This window comes from Petaurus breviceps, unplaced genomic scaffold (genome assembly GCF_028583685.1).
Source record: "Petaurus breviceps papuanus isolate PSGF00001 unplaced genomic scaffold, PetGlider_PUasm1.0 90847, whole genome shotgun sequence".
NCBI classification, from domain to species: domain Eukaryota; kingdom Metazoa; phylum Chordata; class Mammalia; order Diprotodontia; family Petauridae; genus Petaurus; species Petaurus breviceps.
The window spans coordinates 20713366-20738794 of record NW_027187360.1 but is presented as its reverse complement, the minus strand read 5'-3'; the positions used below and the strand labels follow the sequence as shown (position 1 = coordinate 20738794).

The window sequence follows — 25429 nt, the reverse complement described above, 5'->3', positions numbered from 1 at the left end:
CAAGGTATCTCCTATATATACATCAGAGTTATGTAAGATTACTTGAACTATATAAAAACAATGAGATTATGGTTCATTGATCCTCTGATTAAATGTTCACCAAAGGTATTTACTACTGTATTGGAGGAGATACTGTGCAGAGTCAAAGTTTGAGTGATTCCATAGAGATGAAGAAATGCTCCAAAAGCTCCAATTTGTATGTGACATTGTGTTTATTTTATCAAGCTCTGAAATACTGCAGAGCCTTCTGAATAAGGGCCATCAATCACTCAACCTTTCTTTGCAAATTTCTCTGTTAAGGATCACATTTCCAAGATATGTAAGGAACCCATTAAATTTTTTAAGAATAATAATGGCTCAAGGGGCAGCTAGGTGGCTCAGTGAGAAGAGCACCAGCCCTGGAGTCAGGAGGACCCGAGTTCAAAATCAGCCTCAGATACTTAACACAAAAACTAGCCATGTGACCTTGGGCAAGTCACTTAACCCCAATCGCCCTCCAAAAAAAAAAAAAGACTAATGATGGCTATTCCTCAATTGATAAATGGTCAAAGAATATGAATAGGCAATTTTCTAAGGAAGAAATCCAAGCTATCAATATCATACAAAGTATTCCAGATCACTAATAATTATAGAAATGCAAATTAAAGCAGTTCTGAGATTCTGTCTCACACCCATCTAATTGACAAATTGACCAATTTAAAAAGGAAAATGTTGATTTTGTGGTATCAAAGAATTGGAAACTAAATGGTGCCTGTCATTTGGGCAATGCCTAAACAAAATCTGGCACATGAATGTAGAGGAATATAATTGTGCTGTATAAATGACTAAAGGGATAATTTCAGAGAAACCTAGGAAAACCTCTGAACTGATGAAGAGTAAAGTAAGCAGAACCAGGAGCCCAAGTTATACAACAACTGTTGTAAAGACAAAGAACTTTGAAAGGCTAGATTACTGATGGTGATGAAACTTGCTGACTGCCATATGACAGAGAGGTGATGGACCCAGAGTACAGAATGAGACTTTTTTTTCAACTTGGTCAATTCAAGAATTTGTTTTGCTTAACTCTACCTTTTTGTTACAAAGGTTTTTGTATTCTGTTGTTCTTCCTACCTAAAAGAAGAGAAATATACTTGTTCATTGAAAGTGCCTGTTGGGCAATTTTCAGAGAAAGAAATTAAAGATATCTATAAACACATGAAGAAATGCTCTAAATCACTATTGATTAGAGAAATGCAAATCAAAACAACTCTGAGGTACCACATCTCACCAGTCAGATTGGCTAAGATGACAAAACAGGAAAATGACAAATGCTGGAGAGGATGTGGGCAAACTGGAACACTAATGCATTGCTGGTAGAGTTGTGAACTGATCCAGCCTTTCTGGAGAGCAATCTGGAATTATGCCCAAAGGGCTATAAATAATTTCATACCCTTTGACCCAGCAATACTACTCCTAGGGTTATATCCCAAAGAGATCATAGAAGTGGGAGGAAGACCCATATGTACAAAAATGTTTATAGCAGCTCTTTTTGTGGTGGCAAAGAATTGGAAATTAAGGGGGTGCCCATCAATTGGGGAATGGCTGAACAAGTTGTGGTATGTGCATGTTATGGAATACTATTGTGTCATAAGAAACAAGGAGCAGATGGACTTCATATTTACCTGGAGAGGCTCATACGAACTGATGCTGAGTGAGAAGAGTAGAAGCAGGAGAAATTTGTACACAATTACAGACACAACGTATGTGTGATGACCAACTTTTATAGACTGGATTCTTCTCAGCAATGCAGTGCTATAAGTCAATCCCGAAAGACTCATGATGGAGAGAAATGTGTGCATCCAGAGAAAGAACTAGAAAGAACTGAGTTTATATCCAGATGGAAGCAAAATACCTGATCTTTTTCCTTTTCTTGTTTGGTTTTATGTCCTTTTTACCATTTTTCATTCCATCTGATACAATCCGTCTTTATAACCTGACTAATGTATAATGTGAAAGTATTTACAGATCCTATACTTGACTATATGCCGCCATGGCGGGGAGGGGGACAAAATGTGAAACTCAAGGAATCGTGGAATAGAATCCTGTAAACTAAAAGTAAACAAACAGATTAATAAAAAATTAAAAAATAATTTAAAAAAAAGAAAGTGCCTGTTGTCCTCATTATGACATGATAAGAGATAACCTTTAGAGGTTATCCATTAGTAAGTGTATCTGCTTACTTAAATATACACATGTTGGGCCAATAATGCAAATGATCGCAGACTTAAATGGGAAGAGTAAAATGGGCTAGATTTCCATTAGAAAATTTCAATGTTCCTTTAATAACTCCAGGTTTCTCCCAGGGGGAAAAAAGTGTATCTTTTTAATACTATTGTTCTGCTAGTATTGTATAGTTGCAAGTCATGGGACCTTACAATTTCCCAATAACTGAAAATTAGTATCATTCATAAGGCATTGTAGAAGCTTATGGTACGTGTGAGCTGGTTGTAACATGCAACAAATAAGGAACTACTTGGAAGAACCAAAGAAAGGATGTCATCAAATAAATGTGTAAGTGTGAAAAAATTTGGGCTGGTCTTGTAGCAAGAATGAGGAATAACAGATAGATAACCCTTGTGTTCCACTGGTATCCTTGCAATGTCAAAAGAAACTAAGGGAGGGACCCAGCACATTGGGCAGTCCAGACATAGGAGCACAGAGACAGGAGTAGCCCAGGATGGGCAGTCTTGGATATATTACAGTTTTCATAATTAGAGGGCACATCTACATCCATAGAATCAAAGATCCACTTGAGTAGTTATGCTAAAAAAAGATTCCTGTAAATTTGCATGGATCTCATCAAACTTTCACTAGTTTTACCTCTCTCTTCTTCCTTGACTCCTCACCCTTTGTTCCCAAAAAGAGAGAATAGAGGCCTGTATCAGCAACAAATTTTCCCTATCCTCCTAAAAAAAATACAAATTCCTGTTAATGATAGTTGGTTAGACCAGACCTGTTTTCCCAGAAGGAGAAACATGTAAATAACTGGCCAAAATTACTGATAAGTCCATGGGTATAATTTCTGATGCCAAAAATACTCTAGCAACCCTTGTGTTTGTCTTTGTCTCACATACTGATGACTGAAGTCATGTTCTGTTTGTTAGTTTCTCCTAAACCAGGGGCCCCAAGCTATGCTGGCCTTTGTAATTCTATTTCTTACTTAACTATTGCTCAATACATCCTTGTACTGTGTGCTTCTCTGATTTTGTCATTGCCAGGAATATTGTGACTTTGTAATGTAAACCTGGTTTTATTTAGTTGGTTCATTAGCTGCTGTCTAAAATTAACCTTAAAATTAAGTCATTCCTGGGTCAGACTGAAGGATGTCTCTAGGTTCAGTTAAAAGGCAGGGGAGGGAGTAATTTGTCCCTTTCAGAACTGACAGGTTATCAAAAATGGAAAACTTGTCTTATGCTGGAAACTATAAACTATCCATTGAGGATGTAAGTCCTATTATTGAACAGTTGTCCAAAATTAAATGGAATACTATGTGGTAACTAGAAGTACACACTATTAAACTCAGGATGCCTTCCCTGTGTGCCAAAAATGGCAGTGCTAAAGTACAGCAGCCTTTTCAACTAGTTTATTTAAAAGAGAATTGGATAATTATTGTATATGATTACTGTGTCTATTGTGCAAAAATAAATAGACTCTGTATATTTGTATTTTAAAACTTGAGGGAGGAAGAATATAACTACAGGTACTTAGTAAGACAAACGGCTTGGCTTTGGGGAAGAAGTTATTAACTAGAAGTTATAGTTCCAGCTCTACCACAATTGACTTTATAGCCCTGGACAAGTTTACTTTATATCCCCAAGCCTTAATTTCCTCATCCACTGAAGGAAAGAACTGGAACCAGGGAAGGGTGACGTGGGCTTTGCCCCAGAATGCTAGCTTTAGAGAGTTTTGACAACAGTTGCAGTTCCTCAGCAATATAGAAACTGACCTTTAACACCTAATTAACAAGAATAGTTAAAATAGGAAATTATTCCTATCTCTCAGCAACAACTTCATGGTATTCCAGGACTGCCACCACAGTTCCCCTTATTCTGGGCATATCCCATGCTTCTTGTCCCAAAAAATGCTGCTAAAAATTCTGGGAAGGAGTTAAAATAGATGGTTTGTAAAGTTCATTTCTGTGCTAACATTCTTAGATTCCATAATTCTAAAATAGTTGACCATAGTTTTAGTTTAGGTGACTTAAAAACTCATATAAAACCCATTCTTCACATTTATGCTTTGCTTTAAGAGACATTGCTCTTTGGCATATGTTTTCTTGATGTTTATGCCTGTCATTTGCTTCCCGTTGAGTTCATTCTAGATATGCACAAGACCATATGCAGAAGTCACTTAATCACTTTGGGCTTTAGTTCTAGGGTCTATAATACATATATGCTTGGACTAAGAAACAGACTAGTGACTTAGTAAGCAGGATATTTGGAGGTTCTCTGTAATTTGTTCCCAATTGAAGTTAGAATCTTTTCCTCTTTGATTAAAATTTAGTTAAAATGCATTGGGATCTAAATGGGGCCCTGTAGCCTGAGAAATGAAAGATAGTTGATAGAATGGCCTGGAGAGAATGGAAACTTGAATAAGGATTTGATCATTTTAACGTATCAATAGGAGTAAGCACCTTGGTGCATTGGAAGGAGCCTAAACCCAGGGATCTGAGGATTTGAGTTAAAATACTTCTACTCCTTGTGACCTTAGGCAAGTCACCTAACTACTCTGGTCCTTAATTTCCTCATCTGTGAAAAGAGAGTATTGGACAAGGTGGCCTTTAAGGTCCCTTCCTGGTCTAAATACATGACCCTGCTAACTTGTGAACGAATTAATAGACTGAATAAAGCTTTGAAAAGATAAAACCACTTAATTTCTTTCAACCACAGTTTCCTTATCTGCAAAATGGAGATAATAATTGTACCTACCTGATGAGCTTTGTGAAGATCAGATGAAATAATGTATGTTTAAATATGGGATCAGAATCACCCATTTAGCTCTGATGTATTTCTCAAAGGAGACTACTTCTCAATTAGTCAATCAGAGACTTAGACTTAAGTGCAGAAATTTTTTGAAAGTCATTGGATGAGCTGCAGTGACATTGTACAGAAAGTCTGTTCCAATCAAGTAAGGCCTATTCAAAACCAGGGAGCTAGTTCAGAACCCACCAGAGTACTTGCCAGTTTCCTATCTTTGTCCTAGAAGCATCCCCAGATACATGGATTGCAATGTCTGCATTGGAGTCAAGGATAGACTGTATGCACACTCAAGGTTCTACGAAGAGGCAAGGAAAAAAAATTATACTCCACCCAAAGGAAGATCTGAGGACTCCAATAAAAGGACTTTAGGAGCTCTGAGTTTGCCACATGTGCTCCACCCTCGAGCCCACTTTCCCCAGACACTGCGGGAAAAGTATGAAACAGCCTGGGTTAGGGGAGGAAGGGGGTGTTGATACCAACTATTCATACCACTGTAGTAAAATACCCCTTTTCTAAAAGTTAAGTCTGGCTGACTGATAATCAGCTCATAATAATAACAGGAAGCATACTGATAGGGACTCAGGAGCTATATAGTATTGCAAAGAAAACCCCAACCCCTCAGGTTAACCCTAGATCCCTAAGGGAGAAAGGCTACTCAAAGGTACTTCACTGACTCCTCCTTAGTATCAGTAGTTGGAAGAGTGGCTCCAGAACTTATGCTACGTATGTAAAATGACTTGCCAACCTTAAAGCATTCTATAACTGTTAGTGATTGTTATTATTAATGATGCTATTAATCATTATTGGTAATATTTAAATATATAGTATATAAAAAATTATAATAATAATGATTTCAAAATTATTTCTTAAAGGAAATTTGTTATTCCCCTTAGGACTAGACATATAGAAATTACAAAATTTACCTGCCCTCACCTATAATGAAAAAAAATTCCTCCCAAATACTTGTAAATATCTAAAATTGGTTGAGGTCACTTTGGTTTGTTTTCTCTTACCCCACTTTGAGAGTAGGAAGTTTTGTTCAGTATCTCCTGTAGTGTATAAGAATGTAGCCTTTCATGATCAATTGACCTCTTAAAACTAAATTTACTTAGAAACTCAAAATTCTTTGAAGTGCCTCCTGCATGAAAGTGATTAAGCATATCTTTTATCTATATAAAATGAATTTTATTTTTCCATATAATATCTATGAAGATGAATATTTGTTTCCCAGATAGCTAACAAGACAGTGACACATAATTATTCACTCATAGGTAAACAAATCACCATCAGATTCGAGACCTATTTAAAAAGTATACATTTGTATCTATAAGCATATAAAAAAATGCTCTAAATCACTATTGATTGGAGAAATGCAAATCAAAACAACTGTGAGGTACCACATCTCACCAGTCAGATTGGCTAAGATGACAAAACAGGAAAATGACAAATGCTGAAGAGGATGTGGGCAAATTGGAACACTAATGCATTGCTGGTGGAGTTGTGAACTGATTCATCCATTCTGGAGAGCAATCTGGAGCTATGCCCAAAGGGCTATAAGTAATTTCATACCCTTTGACCCAGCTATACCACTTCTAGGGTTGTATCCCAAAGAGATCACAGAAATGGGAGGAAGACTCATCTGTACAAAAATATTTATAGCAGCTCTTCTTGTGGTGGCAAAGAATTGGAAATTAAGGGGATGCCCATCAATTGGGGAATGGCTAAACAAGTTGTGGTATATGAATGTAATGGAATATTATTGTGCAATAAGAAATGAGGAGCAGATGGACTTCATATTTACCTGGAGAGGCTTATACAAATTGATGCTGAATGAAAAGAGCAGAACCAGGAGAAATTTGTACACAATTACAGATACAACTTATGTGTGATGACCAACTTTGATAGACTGGACTCCTCTCAGCAATGCAGTATAATAAGTCAACTCCAAAAGACTCATGATGGAGAGAGATGTCTACATTCAGAGAAAGAACTAGAAAGAACAGAGTTTGAATGCAGATTGAAGCAAACTACCTGCTCTCTGTCTTTTTCTTGTTTGGTCTTATTTCCTCTTTGACATTGTTCATTCCATCCAATACAGTCCTTCTTTATAATCTGATTAATGTCTAATGTGAAACTATTTGCAGATCCTATATGTGATTGCATGCCGTCATGGAGGGAAGGAGGGGAGGGAGGGGGAGAAAATTTGAAACTCAAGGAAATTGTGAAATTGAATCTTGTAAACTAAAAGTAAACAAACAAATTAATAAAGACCAAAAAAAATAAAAAATTAAATTGGATCTATCTGTAGAATTACAAACACTACATATTCCCCCTTGAAATAATTATTAATATCATTTAAAACACTTTACGAGAGATACCAGAAAGATCTGGAGAATAAAGTTTGGGAACTATAACTTAAGTCATTTAAACAGTAGGCTCTCCTGAACTGTCCCTATCTGTTTCCATGTTACCAGAAAGGCTAGTGCATATCCAATAATTGTTCAGCTATAGTTATCCTCTGTTGTTTCTTAATTGAAAAAGCTAGGGGTGTTTAGTCTAGAGAAAAGACTTAGAGAAAACGTGGTAACTGTCTTCAAGTATTTGAAGGGTTGTCACTTATAAGAGCTTTTAAACATATTCTTGTTTCTAAAGAGAAAAATTCAGTTTGCAGTGGCAGATTTTAACTTGTGGTAAGAAAATTCTCCTAACAGTCTGAGCTATCTAAAAGTAGAATGGGATATTTCTGAATGTTAAGAGTTTTCACCTCACTGAAGATGTTCAAACAGAGATGGAATGGTTATAAGTCAGTGATGCAGAAGATTATTATTCAGGTCCAGTGAAGACTAAATCATCTCTGAAATCCTTTCCAACTTAAATCTATGCTAAGAGCTATGATTGAGTAAAACAAAATATGTCTATGATACACTTGTGGTATAAGGTCAGTTTGCAGACCACCAAGAACAAATTTGCCTCATATATGGAGAAGGGCTTGAAATTGCCACATCTTCTCAGGTTTAAAAATATCGTCTTATCTGTCAGCTACTGTCCAGAATCCCTTTTGTTTCTTGTGCATATAAGTACCCAGAAAAAGTGGTTCAAGTAATGAATTAAATACTTCTGAAACCTTTCAAGAACAATTATGTAAAGCATTGCTTTCCCTTGAGGCATTCAAAATACTTTACAACTTTCTTTGTCCCTATAAGCAGTAATCCTCACAACTTTTCTCTGAGGTTAGCATTAAAGGATATACCTCTTTATATATTCATGTTTTTAAATGTTTATATAACTAAAAAGGCTTTTTTTCCCCACCTAAAATCTATAGTTAAGATATCATGTCAATTAAGAGATAAGTACAGGTAGAGATAAGTAAATACAGAGTGTTCCAAAAGTCTTAGTGCTGTTATACACTATTAAAGCTTTTACCCATTATAATGCTATTAAAGGTTCTGTGTGCTAAGACTTTGGGAACACTCTGTATTCTGGTATGCAGTAAAATATTGCTCTTTCTAACTATTGAACTAAACTTAAAATTACTTGACAGTTCATTTTCTCATCTCTAAGTAAATGGGGCCACATCAGACTTCAGTCAATATACTTTCTGATAAAGAGACCCAGAGTCGTTGTCCTCATTTTAGGTGACCTGGTGATTGACTTTATCCTGTGACTTTCAGCACGTTGCAATTTGAGTTTCCAAGTCTGAGCTTTGAGGGATTATAGAATCTATAAATAACTTGAGTTTTCAGTTATATCATGTGTCTGTATTAACAGAATGATTAATATAAACCATTTGATTAAGAATATTCTCCACAATTTAAATAATGTAAGTATAGAGTGCTTTGTAAACCTCGAAGTGCTATGTAAATGTCAGGTATCATTATTACTTACTGGAAAGATGTGCATTTTTATCATTCTAGGCTTTATGTTGATTTTTGAATCATTACTCTTCATTTTCGTCAAAAAATATTTGTAGCCCAATGACAAAATTTCACATTTGGAAGAGGCCAAAGGCTATGTAATATGACCTGTGCCTAAACAGTAATCCCTTTTGCAATGTCCCTGAGAAGTAGTCATCCAGACTCCGGTTAAAGACCTCAACGAAGGGGAGACCCTACTATGCACAAAAGAATAGTCTAATTTTTTAGGAAATGTTTCTGTACATCACATTTAAATCTCCCTTGCTACAGGTTTTATTCATTTCTTTCTATTCAAAAGTCATAATGAGAACAGGGCAGACACTAAGATTTAGAGGGTGTTGATAGCATTCCTTGACACCTAATTATCAAGAATAATTAGTTAACTTAGGAAGTTACTGATGCTTTTCCTCTCAGCCCCGTGAGTATTTGCCAAGTAGCAGTCTCACTGTGTCTTGCCAAGGCCTTTCTCCTCCATCTTCTTCTTTGCCCTCTGCTGAATATTTTACAGTTTCCTAGAGAGCTCACTTTGTGAAATTGTCTGCTAGTTACAACTTCTAATTCTGCCCTCTAAGGACAGACAAAACCAGTCTAGTCCTTCTTCTGTAAGACATCTTTAAATACCTAGACAGCTAAATCTCCTCTTTTTCAGACTAAGCCTTTCTGTTTTCTTCATCTGATCCTCATATACACTGATATCACATTATCCTGGCCACACTTCTCTAGATTTGCCCCATGATGCCCAAAACTAGACATCATAATTCTACTTAGGCAGCTGGTGGTGCAGTGGTTTAGAATGCTTGGACCTAGAGTTAAGAAAACCTGAGTTTCAAATCCTGCCTCAGACATTTATTAACTGTATAACCCTGGGTAAGTCAGTTAACCTCTGTCTGCCTCAGTTTCCTCATCAGTAAAATGAAGGTAGTAAGACCATCTACCTCCCAGGGTTATTGTGAGGAAAAAATAGGATATTTGTAAAAACACTTTGCAAACCTTAACAGTGCTATAAATGGAAATATTGTTATCATCAATATCATTATAGTTCAGGCATAGTCTGAACAGAGCAGAGTACATAAAACTATCCCCTCATCATCACTTCCTTCATTCTACATATTATGCTTCCCTTTAATTCATCATAAGATAACAAGTTTTTGCCTACCGTGTTAATACCTGCATACTTGAGAATAAGATTAAATTATATTTGGATTTTTGATCCATCTTCCCACCATTGCCACATCCTTTTTATCTATCCTATTGCAAAGTATTAGGCAGTGGGTAGAATTCTTGACCTGGAGTTAGGAAGATCTGAATTCATGTGTGATCTTAGACATTACTAGCTGTGGGATCTTAGGGAAATCACTTGAATCTGTTTACCTCATTTTCCTCATTTGTTAAGTAAAGATAATAGTATCACCTTCCTCCCTGGGTTAGGAGAATAGATAAGATAATTTTGTAAAGTACTCTGCAAACCTTAAAGCACTATGTAAATGCTTGCTATTAATATTATTATTGCCCTGATGAAAGATTTTATAGTAACTATATTTCTGAATTCTGTTTCAGAGTAATTTTTTCCTTTTTTTCCATAGCTTCAGATAATTAAAGTATAATAGGTGATATATAACACCAAGGTTTACAACACACATTACGTAAGTCCAGGTTCTGACATATTCATCTTGTAGTAGTCAAACAAAAATCTAGTTATGAGTCCCTTGCACAAATAGGGTAGTAAGAATGCTATGTTCAGCATAAAATCTTAACTCCTGATTTAATATACTAATTAGTACATTATGAACAGTGAACTCTGCCTAAGCTAACAGAATGTGCTTCCAGTGCCTTGAGAAAAGTTAACAGTCACTTGAGCAGAAATTGAAGTATAGATAATTTTGCTCAGGTAAGGTTACTGGAAATTTTCCCAAATCTGAGAGAATGTAGTACCAGTAAATCTAATAATTTTGACATATTGACTTCTTATGCACCAGATTGCTGTAGTGTAGGTGATAGCATTATCAGTTGCATGGACTAAAATACATAATTCTGGATCTTAGTTTTCAGTGAACCAATTTGTCATTGATGTCATTTCTTTAAAACAGCTCACTTGTAGAAAGCATAGGTCAGTCATGTGGTTTTATTAAGGCCATGATAATTTCACACACACCTGTGAGTAAAACATTTTTACATTTATTTGTTACATACATGTACTACTGCGCCAGTATATTGTGTATGCCATAAAACAACTCCCCGCCACCCAAGAAAAAACCCTCAAAGTATGAGATAAGAGTGAAAGTGAACTAACAAATCAGAGTCTTCTGTGCCTGGTGAATTCCCATACTTCCTTAAGGATGCCTCAAAATGCTATACTGTATGTAAAACTTAATGTCTAACTCATTTTTTAGGTTAATAAGTGGAATAAAAGATAGAGTATTTTATTGCCACGCTCAGTGGATCATGCATACTCTTTTTGGGAGATCACTGACATAATGAGATACAGAAAGTATTTGTTGGGGTGGCTAGGTGGCATGGTGAATAGAGCACCGGCCTTGGAGTCAGGAGCACCTGAGTTCAAATTCGGCCTCAGACCACTTAGTAGCCATGTGACCTTGAGCAAGTTACTTAACCCCAATTGCCCAGCCTTTCCCCTCTAAAGAAAAGAAAGTATTTATTAAAATTTAAAAGTACTTACCATTTTTAGCATATGATATTTGTTTTGTGTAAAATTCGTTCTGATCTTCCTAGTAAATCTTATGTTTGGGGGAACAAATGTCCCTGCTAGTATTCCCTAATTTTGTTGTTGTTGTTGTTGTTTACATATTCTACAGAAATTGCCAATAGAAAAGAAAATGTTAACAAAACAAATTTTTTTTATTGCTATCTTTTTAACACCAACTATTCTACTCTTAGTATCCTGTGATGTTTTTATACCATTTTCTTAGCTTGGTATGTCTTCTGTCATTATCATTACCATTTCTAGCCATTGAGCTTAAATATTCTTCAGGACCTAGCTGAAATGCCACCTCTTCCATGAAACTTTCCGTGACACTGCCCTGTAGTTAGAAATTATCTTTCATGCCTCTTCTGGGCAGAATCATTTATATATATGTGTGTGTATACACATATACACATATGTACACGTATAATATGAACACATATATACATATGTCCCATACGCCATTCATTGTATGTTCCCAAAAGGTAAATAAATTCAAAATACATTTATTTCTATAAAATAATTCCTTGAAATGGAGGGTTTTCCTCTTAAACCAGTTTTCTCTCAGTAATCTATACAAAATAACTGTAACTTATACTATGATAAGTAAATATTAAGTATTAGTAAGAATGAGCTTTCTAACACACTAATTTGCTTTTCACATGGATTATTATTGATATTACCATCTAGAAATTTCAACCCTCAAAGGCAGAAGAGTAACTTTTTCCGATTTTTTTAATGTGTTTCTTAAAAGATCTGTTTTTCTAGAAGCATCAGTTGTTTCATGGACTGCAAGAACTGGTATAATAGATATCATTGAAGAAATAAATTTGTGATTTGAAAAGGAAATGGGCCAGCTATGTGACAAGATCAAATGGTAACAAATAGACCACTAGAGTGCTTCCACTGTACTGTGAAATATAAAAAGAACCCAAGAAAGCCTTTAGCACCAAGGGAGGTACAGAAGGTAGGGTTGGAGGGGAACAAGTATGATGTTAGAGAGGAAGACCTCTGTGGAGAATGCATAAGGTATACCAAAATGAAAAGTCATGAATGGGTTGTTTAGGACTAATGGAGGGATTTACCCACATTGGTAAATTCACAGATCCCATTTAAATATAAGGTCTTTTGATTAAAATGGATAATAAAAATCTTTTTGACCCATTCTTTTAAGCTGAATTTTGTATACTAATGAGTCTGTCCTTTTTCCTGAAATTTTAAAGAATGACTATTGAGAGGATTTATTTTTTCTGTTTTTGCTTTTTTGTAATAAATATTTTAAGGGATCTTTCACAGACTTTTTTAGTTTCTATTCACTACAACTTCTAATTAATATTGTTCACTCTTCATGTTGGTGTACATTTTTGCAGAAGGCGTTTTATCTCCCAGCGCTGTTCTCTAGAATTTTTAGAAGACATAGTGGAATATGCCACTGTACAAAGGTACTCTTTCAAAGCAGCATTAATCTTGTTGCATGCATTCCTTTCCCCCCTGCTACCCTTGTCCGAGAAAAGTGCCGGAGGTCCTGCATGCTGGTGCTGCCATCTGATCATACAAGCCCTAATGCAGAGTCTAGGGGATGAGGAGGAATTTATTTACTTTTTTCCTTTTCATTTGCAGAACCAAACACATATCTGGATCACCAAGACACAAAGGCTTGAAGAAGACTCATTTTATTAAGAACATGAGACAATATGACACAAAAAATAGCAGGTGACCTTTAATTTTTTTATTACTTTAATGCAGGAACATAATGTTCTCTACATGGTTTGAGGGTTTCTTCTACATTATTTATTCAGGTAAAATACCTGTCTCTACAAGTCAACTTATAGAGTACAAGTCTCATATAAGTCTACTTGTAATCATAAAACTAATAGAGCAGGTTAATATATGAAGATTTTTCAAATTATTAGATGTGTGATTTGGGGGAGGGGGCTTATTTACAGTAGAATCTTAGAACTTTAGAAATTACCCAAGTTGGGGTGGCTAGGTGGCACAGTGAGTAAAGTGCCAGCCCCAGAGTCAGGAGGACCCGAGTTTGGTTCCGGTCTCAGACACTTAACACCCACATACACACACACACACACACACACACAAACACACACAAAACTAGCCGTGTAACCTTGGGCAAGTTATATAACCCCAATTGCCCTCCAAAAGGCAAAAAAAAAAAAAAGAAATTACCCAAGTTGACTTGAAACTCATATCATCAAGTGAAATTCCTAAAATATAGGTCTGATTGTAATTCACCTGCTTAAGAAGCACATCTTATTCCATGTAGGATCTAAATACAGGTGCCTGTTTGGAATTTAAAGACTTTCATAGCCTGGTTTTAACTTCCTTTTTTTATTTTGTTGTTCAGTTGTGTCCAATGCTTTGTGATCCCATTTGGAGTTTTCTTGGCAAAGATCCTGTAGTGGTTTTCTATTTCCTTCTCTAGCTCATCTTCCAGATGAAGAAACTGAAGCAAACAGGGTTAAGTGACTTGCCCAGGGTCACACAACTAGCAAGTGTCTGAGGCAGTATTTGAACTCAGGTCTTTTTGACTACAGGCAAGACGTTTCAGCCACTGAAATACCTAGCTGTCCTCTTAACCTCTTTTATTAGGTTCATTACACATTACTTCCATTCATTCATTCTGTGGTCCAGCCAAACTGTCCTTCTTACTGTCCCTAACACATAGTCATCTATCTGCCATCTCTGTACCTAAGTAAATCAATCAGTTGCTTAATCAACAAACATTAATTGTGTTCCAGGCACTGTGCTAGGGCCTAGGAACACAAAAACACCCACGAACCCTTCTCTGCCTTCAAGAAACTCATTCCATCAGGGAGGACAACACATATATGTCTAGGTGGCACAGTGGACAATGTTGGACTTAAAATCAGAAAGATCTGAGTTCTAATCCTGCCTCAGACACTTAATAGCTGTTAAAATCAGAGCAAGTCATTTAACTTCTCTGCACCTCAGTTTCCTCATCTATAATTGAGAGCTCACACCCATCAGAGTGGCAAAGATAACCAAAAAAGGACAATGATAAACATGGGAGGGGCTGTGGGAAAACAAGGATCTTGATGCACTGTTGATGGACCTATGAATGTGTATAACCATTCTGGAAAACAATTCATAATTATACATGGCAAGTTACTAAAGAGCACATTTTCCCGTTGAAGCTATTCCGATGCTAGACTTATACACTAAAGAGATCAGAGGAAAAGGAGAAGGTCTGATATGTACAAATAGGTTTATAGCTCTCTCTGTAATGGTAAAAAACAAAAATGGAAGCTAAGAGGATATTCAACAATTAAGAAATGGCAGTATAAATTGTGGCATATAAATATGATGGGATATTATTGTGCTGTCAGAAATGAGGATATAGATGACTTGGAAAGACCTACATAAAATGATGCAGAGTGAAGTGAGCAGAAACAGAACAATTTATACTAAAACATTATTATTACAAAAATGAATCATTTCAAGGACTTTTATAAACTGATGAAAAATGGAATGAGCAGATCCAGTAAAACATTTTATACAACAATACTGTAAAAACAGACAACTTTGGAAGCTGTAAACTGTGATCACTACAGTGACCATTCATGTTTCCAGAGAACAGATGATGAAATATGCTATCCATTACAAAGGGATGATGGATGTAGTTTACAGAATAAAACATATTTGTGTGTGTGTGTGTGTACAGCCACTGGGGAAATTTGTTTTGCTTGACTATAGACATGTGCTATAAGAAATTTGCTTCCCCCACCCAGGTATCATATCACCTAACTGAATAGAAGAGCAGGGGTCTTTCATTTGTGACCCTTGAATATCCCAGTGCCAGACATGCAACTAGTACTTAAAAATGCTGATTGGATCTTAGAGGGAGATTGAGAGTACTGGTTTAACAGTCAAAAGGTGAGAGGTGGAGATGAACAGATATCAGAATTCATCTGATTTAAACTCCATTGAGAATTGATAGGCTCTAACTAAGTCTAGACTTGGAAAAAAATGGACTGTTCGTCAATGGATACTTAATGTGACCAGGGTGTGCATTTTTGGTGAAGAATGGAAGAATCTGGGTGTGAAGCCATACATGAGCAGCTTTCCAGAGGACTACTGCTGTGAGCAGCTTTCAGGGTTCTGATTACTTAGTATAGTGAGCTCCCTATTTATTCAATAACAATTCAGAGCAAAACATTCATAGAAAATCAAAATACAGCATTCACAGTGTTACAACTTATCACAGAAAATCAAAGTACAACATTCACCATGTCATGACTCAACAACTTATCACTAAAATGGCCACATAGTTTTCACGAAAGTGGTCACATAGTTTTAAACAAAGTAACATTCATTTAGTCGATCACAAAATCCTTAATTCAGTCACAAAGTACAAAAGTCAAAGTTATCCACCCCTAGGTCACAGTAAATCATAATCTCAGTCAGTACACAGTATCCAAGTAAAATCTTCTTTTAGCTTGACTTGAGGCTGACTCTCAGCTTCCATGGTTCCTCTTCCATGGTCCCAGCTCCAACTGTCACCTGGGTTCAAAGGCAGGTAATTCCCAGTTCCTTGTCCAGTTCTTCATCCAGTTCCCACTCCATATTGAAGTTCACAGTGTCCAGTCCACCTCAAGTCCTTCACAGTTCCTGTTTCTGGGAAGACAAAGCTTGACAGAGCCACAATAATATTCACATACATTGCCGGCCCCATCATCAGTTCACTATCTGCCTGTGAAATCAACTTAGACCCACCAACAAGGTCTAAGAACTCCACACAAATCAACATAGAAATCAACGCAGACCCACAAACAAGGTTCCAATAGCTCAGCATAAATCATGAATAAAGTCCTAGAACCTCCAAAACCCTCCTCCAGGACTTCTGTTAACATACAATCAGAAAATTCTCTTTCAGGGCTTCTGGTAAGGTCCCAGGGTTTCTGTACAAAGTATCACAAACAAATATCAACACAGACAGAGCAGACAGAGTGCTGGGATACCACAAGTTTTCTCCTTGACTTTGCCACCACAAGAGTCCTCTTCTCAGTTCTACTGTCTCTAGCCTGGAAATTCTCCTTATATACTCCTCCCCTTCCTGTTGCAGGAGTTCATGAGTTCTGGGGTTCACAAGTTGTGGGGTTCACACATTCTGTTTCTTAACAGACTTGATACAAGGCTCAAAAGAAACTTGAACTGAAACAAGGTGTTAGTTCAATAGCTGAAACAAGGTGTGAACTGCTTCTGTGCTTGCCATTACACTGGGTCAAAATCTTATGAAGCTGATGCCAAATCATGTAAAACTCATGACTGTAGCAACAGAAAATGCAAATGTTTTTTAAATATGCAAAAAATTGTAAGATTTACTGTAAAAAAAAAGAAAAGAAATTTGCTTTTTCCCCCTTTTTTGGTGGAATATGAGTGTGGGAGAGAGAAAAAAATTTATTTTTTTTAAGTAGAGAAGTAGCAAGGGGAATGGAGGGTTGAAGAGGGTGCTACCAGGCAGCCAGATGGCAGAGTGGATAGAGTGCCAGTCCTAGAATAACGTAGACTTATCTTCCTGTGTTCAAATCTGACTTTAGATACTTACTGACTATGTGACCCTGGGCAAAGCACTTAACCCTGTTTGCCTCAGTACTTAATGTAAAATGAGCTGGAAAAGAAAATAGCAAGCCACTCCAGTATCTTTGCCAAGAAAACCCCAAATGGGGTCACGAAGAGTTGGACACGACTGAAAAATGACCGAACAACAAGTGGGGCGGAGAGGGGGTATACTCCAGATGTGAAATATTGCGTGAACTTTCAATAAAGTTACTGTATTAGTGATTTTACTTAACTGTTTTACTTCATTACAAGATGCTTCTCATGAAGTGGGAGTAGTCTATAAATGTTTGTAAGATAAAAACAAAATACATCAAGAAAACAGAAAAAAAAATGGGCAATAATTAGCACCCACCTCACTGTGTTGTTGTGAGAATCAGATGAGATAACATATATAAAATGTTTTGTAAACTTAAAGCAATACATAAACACTAGCTGCTGTTGTCATATTGGTACAAAACATATACAAGGTAATTCCAGAGGAAAGACCTTATCAGCTTAAGGCATAAGGAAAGGAAGGCGTCATGTGAAGTGAATCAGTTCTGTGCAGACAGAACAGATGCAGTTTGGTTGTATCTTTTGAAAATATATCTGTTTGGGGCAGCTAGGTGCCTCAGGAGAATCTGAGTTCAAATCCGGCCTCAGATACTTAACACAAAACTAGCTGTGTGACCTTGGGCAAATCACTTAACCCCAATTGCCCTACCTTCTCCCCTCCAAAAAGCAAAAAAAAAAAAAAGTGTGTGTATGTTTAGAAATCAGCTTTCTCCTTTTTCCTTACTAGGTCAAACTTTTCTTTCTTTTCCTCTCCATATTATTACTAATATATATGTGTATGTATGCATATATACATACAGAAGTGCTCCATTTTAAAACATGTAAGATTTTACAAGTCATCCCTTGGAATTTCTGGTGATAATTTAGAAAATGTGATAGCAATATTTTAGTTAACATTCAAGAGAAGTTAAAATTAGGATAGAGGGTATAGGCTTGCAATAAAAAATAGATATTTTAGAACGCACAATTTGTAGGCCCCAGATAAGAGGGGATTATTTGTGTCAAATATTACATATACTGTCAGAAGCATGTGTTAGTTTTTCTCTTTTTCCTCTTTTTAAATATTTGTTACAAAAGGAAGGAAATAGGTGAGGTATATTTTTTTCAAAATTGATATAAAAACAAAAAGCATCAATAGAACTTCAAAAAGAAATGTTGAATTAGTTTTAATTGGAAATTAGGTATTAGGATTTGTGGTAGAAGAAAAAATGGAATTTGTTTTACATAACTGATAAGTTAATTCTGGCTCTTTTAACCTACTCTGAATTATAAAGGTGACATGCACCAAGTTGAATTTTTAAAAATATTTTTTCAATTATTACGCATTTTTCCTCCATCCCACTTTCTGCCACATGCTTAAAGAAAAATTAAGAGCCCTTGTAGCATATGTGTGTGTGTATAAAATCAAATAAAACAAATTGGCCATATCCCAAAATACATTTCTCATTCTGCATATTAATCCATCATCTATCAGGTGAGCAGAGTTGATCAGTCTTCTGGAAATGTAGTTGATTATTTCATTCATCAGAGTTCAAAAGTCTTTCAGAATTATCCATTTTTACAATGCTGATGTTATAACATAAATTTTTTTCCTGGTCCTTTTCATTCTGCACCATGCCGCATAAGTTTTCCCAGGTCTCTCTAAAACCAATTCTTCCTTCATTTCATATAGCAAAATAGTATTTCATTGCTTTCATATACCATAATTTGTTTAATTATTACCCAATTAATGGGAAACTTGCTAGTTTCTAGTTCTTTGCCGCCACAAAAAGAGCTGCTAGCAACATATTTGTACATATGGATCCTTTTCTTCTTTCTTTGATTTCTTTGGGGTCTAGTTGTAATAGTGGTATCACTGAGTCAAAGAGCAGTAACTTTGGAGGGGGCATAATTCCAGGTTGTTTTGTAGAATGGTTTGAGCCAGTTCATAGTTCTAACAGTACATGAGTTTTGAGTTTTTCCACAGCCCCTCTAATATATTATTTTATTGTCAGTTTTGCCAATCTGATGGGTTTGAGGTAAAACCTCAGAGTTGCTTTAATTTCTGTTTCTCTAATAATTAGTGATTTAGAGCATTTTGTCCTCATTATCACTGTAGATAGCTTGGGAACTTGAGAATTGCTTGTTCATAACCTAATTTAGACCATTTATCAATTGGGAAATGGCTTATTCTTACAATTTTGTTTTCCACTAGGAAGAATGAAGTTCTGGTTCACACTAGCCTATTCCTTTAGGATCATAGATTCAGAGCTGTAAGAGACCTTAAGAGTCATAAAATCTAAACTCAGTTTAATGATAAGGAAACTAAGGCCCAGGGAGTAGATGACCCCAGTGTTATTGGTCAGTAGTAAGTGACAAAGCTGGACTGTGAACCATAATTCCAAATCCAACACTCCTGATACATTGCCAGTTTGCTTCTTGTGAATGAAATGTATTTGTGAAGTTAAGAGTACAAAGCTTAGAGTTGGACAAGTAAATCTCACTCATTCAGGCATCTAGAGCAAAAAGTAAAAAACAAATGTGATGTTTTTATTCAGCGAGCTTTTGTTAAACAATTACTATCTATAATGTGCCATCTTCAGTTTCAGTAGTGGTGAGAACAGGAAGGGGGAGTATTAAAAACTTGGGTCACAGGAAAGAAATTTTAACTTTAGGGTCTTGTGACTCTTGATATTAAGGCTTTATGCCAGTAATTGGATCATTGGCCTAACAAATGTCTTGCTTTTTACTTTAGTCAGTAACTAACTTTTCAAGAGCAAATAACCAAAAATTAGTGGGGAAGCATTTTTAAACCCTTTTCAGGAGATACACACACAACAAGCAGGGACAATCTCAGAACTCAAGGAACTTAAATTCCAAAGATGGAGACAGCACAAAAAGGGGAGTGGGACCCTAGAGGAATAGGTTGGCAGAGTTAATTTGATCTTGGTTCCAGAATGGGGAGGAAAGAGGAAAACATACCTTTGAGGAGGAAGAAGACTGCTGTTGAGGTTATGGTTATGTTGAGGTTATGGAGGACATGATGACCAGAGTTGGAGAGTAAATTAAGCAGGGCTGGAGGTTTTTCTCAAATTAGGAATCACCGAATCACCAGTAGAGACAGTCAACCACCATCTGGAGAGCAAGACCCCAGGGCAGCAAGGTTGCTGGTGAAGCTATGGAACTGGCCAAAGTCAGGAATATCCCTATCCAGCCATCTGTTCTCTATGAACATGGAGATTCTTTCCTGAGCTCGCTTATTAATCTGCCAGAAATGTTGCAGTTGTGTATAATTCAGTCATCCAAGATCAACTCAGAGGGTTAGCTATTGATAGTAATTACCAGAATTATAATGAGATTTGATATGGGTAGGGAAAGGGAGACACTAGCACTGGTTGATCAAATCCCCACCTACTGGTTTTAAGCCCTTAATAACCAAAAGAAAATCACTACTCTGAGGAACCTGCAGCTTCAGACTCTGCTTGAAGTGGCCCACGGTTTTATCAGTGACATTAACCTTTTCTTTAAATTTACTGGACATAAGTATCTCAGTGAGGGAATAATTTAGAATGTTTTCCGTCTTCTGAATTTCTAAAGAATGAAATATGTGCTTGCTTTTTTAGGTAAAAGAAAATATTTAAGCCAGTGCCTACACAGTACATAGTATATAATTGAGAGGAACCATGGTATAATAGAAAGAACACTGGAGTTAAGAGGCCTAAATTCAAATTCTACTTCTGATACTTATTAACCATATGATTTGGGGCATATGTAATCTCTCCTAGCTTCAGTAGTAATTGTGAGGACCAAAAGAGATAATGTATTAAGTATTTTATAAACTATATAATCATCAGCTATTATTAATGTATTTGTTGAGGTGAGTTGAAACAAACATGTAAATTGAATTGCTTATAATGTTTTTGAGTATGTTTAGCTTATGGTTCTAATTTTGTGGACCTTTCCTGTATCATCATTTGTTTTCCCCATTGCATTTCAGGATAGTTCTGATTTGTGCTAAAAGGTCCTTGTGTGCAGCATTTTCTATTTTGCCTTATGGAGAAAGCATTCGGATCAGGTAAGTAATGATTTTAATTGTATAGATCTGACAGGTTTCACAGCAGACATTTTATGAATTTATAATTTGCTTACCTCTACATTTGCGTATTGGGGAAACTACGGAATATGGTGGACAGAGCAAAGGACCTGGAGTCAGGAAGATTCACCTTCCTGAGTTCAAATCAAGCCTTAGACACTTATTAGCAGTGTGACCCTGGCCAAGTCACTTAACCCCATTTGCCTCCATTTCCTCATCTGTAAAATGAATTGGAGAAGGATAGCAAACCACCCCAGTATCTTTGCCAAGAAAACCCCAAATGGGGTCACGATGAGTTGGCCATAACTCAACAACAAAAACATGTACCTAACGAGCACTGTGCATTCTTCCATGCCATTTAAGTTTGATGACAAGAGCATCAGCATTGTACAAGGTGTGGTATATGTGACATGATTTAAAAGCTACCTAGGACACCACCACCCGGGGAAGTGTGTTTGTTAAGAATAGAAAAACAAAGCTCACCCTCTTACATCTGTTATAACTAATGAAGAATTATCCCCCATAAAGTACAGAAAAAAGCATTCAGAAATCAGTGAAAGTTTGATCTAATTCAGCTTCCTGTGAATTAAAATTACTCATTTTCTGTTAGCATTTTGAGGTGATTTTTGTGGTGCTTTGTTTCTTTTAACTATTTTTGGGGGGAACCTGTTTATATATAGATTGCTTTTATTGTTCCTTCACTTTATATGGAATACAATTGTGTTCTCTTACATCCTGTCCACTTGATTGTCCTGTACATAATTTATGGAAGGAAACGGATGTTTAGCGGTAGAAATAGTATTGTGTGCAAACATACTATAAAAATAGTCAATAACAGAAAACCATTTTTCCCCTGGTGTGGGAAAGCGCCAGTTACTTAGGCAGTTTCTAAAGCTTACTGACTCTGTATTGCTACAATTTAATTTTACCTACAAAGTTGCCTGTGAAATGTGCATATTCCTTTAAACAAAGGTAAGTAATGGTGCTCACTAAATGTTTATTGGTCAATGCAAATTCTATTTTGATTTATAGAAAATGGTATTATATAGCAGATTGGTAGCCATCATGAAAAGGAAACAATATGCAATGCTAAGGAATTTTCTAATATCTTCTGATTCTATTTATCTTTTAAATAATCTTAACTCACTTTTATTCTTATGAACATTAATATTCTATTCCTTTGTGTATGTTCAGTAGCTTATTGAAACAGATGTTCAGAACTGATTTTTCGTGGAGAAAGAAAAAAAAGATCTAAACATCTTCATCAGTATTGATGATGTTTAAAAAAATCTGGCCACTCCTTTCTCCTCTTTTCTCCCCTTCTAATCCCTCTCCCCCATCCCCATAGTTCATTTACTATAGAAGGAAGGAACTTTATCATCCTAGAATATACCATCTTTGATCTAAATACTTTTACAGTGACATGAAGGTAGAAAGCCAGAAACAGAGGCATCCATCTGGTGGGGTTTCAGTTTCTTCTGAGATGGTCTTTGTGTTGGAAGGAGTCGAGCTTGGTGCTGATGGAAAGGTAAGAGAATAGTCTTTGTATTTTCATGGTAACTAATGCTGATTATTGCCTATAGTATTTTGAAGTCAGAATTTTTAAGAATGCTGAAAGAGCTAAACATTTAAACTTTTATTTAAAAATTTTAATTTTGGATATGTAAATGTCAGTAATTAATCTGTTTATCAGATTGATAAAGATTGAAAGATAAATAGGAGAGAAGCTTATTGTAAGCTTATGGAAAATAGGCTTATGTATTATATTGCCATTTGCACTTTTGATTTTGTTTTTCCAAATAAGCTGCATATTAAGCTGGCTACTTTAACATAAACAAAAATGTCATATAAGCAGATTTCCTCTTATTTGGAGGAATGTATCTTAAATCTCATATCACACACCATTAATCCTTTTCAGTTTCATTATATTACGTAATGCCTTCACAGGGCATATGTGAAGTCATGAATGTTGGAATGGTAGGACAGTGGGCAGGATAGAATACTACAGATTATCAGAACAGTGATAATATACATAAAATATTCATTTGGATCATGTATAAACACATACTCTTAAGATGAAGGAATGGACTTTATTCAGATGCTAGTTTTTCAGTGGTAAAACTCCCTGTGAAACTAACCCAGACATACACATTAATTTCCATTCATAGGGTCCAACTGGACTACTAATATGAGTAAAAGGGAATAAATTTAAAGTTGAAAAGAGAGCCTATGAACACTATTCTTTCTCCTCATCCTGTGCAAGCAGTTGGGAAGGGGTTCATTTTGCATTCTGTATCAACATTGCATTCAATATCAAGAAATACCTCCTGAATCTTGGATTGGGGAGGGAGGGAAGCACTGTTTGGTTTTTGGTCTAGCTCAGTCAAGTGAGGAAAAGTAATACTGAAATGTGGATTTGTTTTTCAGGTAGTATCTTATGCTAAATTTTTGTATCCTACAAATGCCCTTGTCACACATAAGAGTGATAATCACAGTGCAGCATCTCAACCTCGATCCAGTGTTCCACGGACTCTGCCTGGGTCAAGATACAAATCTGCAACAGCTAAATCTGTGCCTTCAGGCACAGAATTAGGTAGAAAATTTTATATCGTAAGATTTGCTTGCAGTTCATTAACCATTGTACAAGGATTTATTTCAGAACCTATGTGTCCAGAACTGAGACAACAAAAACAAGCAGTCTCTGCTCTCAAGAAGCTTACATTCTATCAGCAAAAACATGTACATACTCAAATTGGAATTTATGACAGGGAAAGAGCTAGCAGTTGGGAGGATAAGGGAAAGTCTCATGGTAGCACTTCAGTTGAGCTTTGAAAGAAGCAAGTGTTCTAAAGGAGAAGTGAGCAGCCTGGTCAAAGGTGCCAAAGAAGGAGACAGAGGGTCTTTGAGGGATGGCAGGAGAAGTCCATTTAACCAGATCCTTGAGTGGAAGAAGTAAGGTAATATGTAAAAACATGAAAAGGCAGACTGGGGCTACATTGTGAAAGAGTTTAAATGGAAAACAGAAGAGCCTGTGTTTGATTCTAGAAGCTACAAGAGTATCCTGGAGCCTCTTGAGCATGACTTGACATATGTCATACATATGTCATACATATATACATACATATGTCATACATACATACATATGTCAGATATGTACTTTCATAATATCAGTTTGGCAGCTGTGTGAGGGATAGATTGGAGATGAGGGACACTGAAAAAGTAAAGAGAATCTAAGAGACCTTATTTAATACAAAGACTGAGCATGCCAGCAATAATAACCTGACCAATAGCTGAAATTAAGTCAATTTAAAACCAGTATTAATATGCTGAGATACACACTCAGAAAGAATAAATACTGGAAGAAATGGAGAAAGTAGATTGATAAAGGCTTAAGAGAAACTAAAGGTAGCCAAGAATAATTTTTTAAAATTAAATGTGAGAAAATTATCTTAGAATTTTTTGGTATTCTTGCAGGTACACATTATTTATGTTGCCTGTGTTGTTTTTAATGTTTGATTTTAGGACTAAATAGGTTCTCTACCTCAGAGCATATCATTCTGGCTCAGATCTCACAAAAGGAAATCCAGCTTTAAAAATTAACCATTTGTTGAGAGCACTGCTTCACCAAGTAACTTCAGTGACATAATAATACTACCTTTATAGTTATATGGTATTGTTAATTTCATATTTTTGACAAAATTTATCTTCCATCAATACATATGTGAAAAACTAAAAGAAAAATTGTCAAGCAAAAACAAAACTGAAAACCAATAAAAATACCCAAAGTGAATGTGGATTTGTTATACATATGTTTATTTACTGATTCTCACCACATTTTCACTAATTATCTTAAGTGCAGCATTTATTGTAACAAATATCTGAGTTTCATTAGTAGAAACAGTGTTTCCTGACATTTTCATTTAACAGGGAAGAAATATGCAAATTCAGTTTTAGTTAGAAAAACAATTTCCATCAATGTATCCTATCTAAAAGTTGTAGATGACTCAGAATTTACATTTATCTTTTTTTCTCCTGCTACTCCATGGAGGCATACCCTCCCACAGCTCTTGAC

At 36.0% G+C, this 25429-nt stretch overlaps 1 protein-coding gene across 2 annotated transcripts in view; it reads left to right on the top strand.

Annotated features, from left to right (window-relative positions):
- Positions 1-25429, top strand: part of CABLES2 (Cdk5 and Abl enzyme substrate 2) — a 42387-nt gene that overhangs the window by 9175 nt on the left and 7783 nt on the right. The window contains exons 2-6 of one of the 2 annotated variants that reach the window (XM_069072546.1): positions 13004-13075; positions 13254-13346; positions 21262-21339; positions 22777-22885; positions 23785-23950. In XM_069072546.1, coding sequence (XP_068928647.1) covers positions 13004-13075; positions 13254-13346; positions 21262-21339; positions 22777-22885; positions 23785-23950 — 518 coding nt within the window. The remainder of the gene's footprint in view (positions 1-13003; positions 13076-13253; positions 13347-21261; positions 21340-22776; positions 22886-23784; positions 23951-25429) is intronic. The other variant, XM_069072547.1, reaches the window with a different exon arrangement.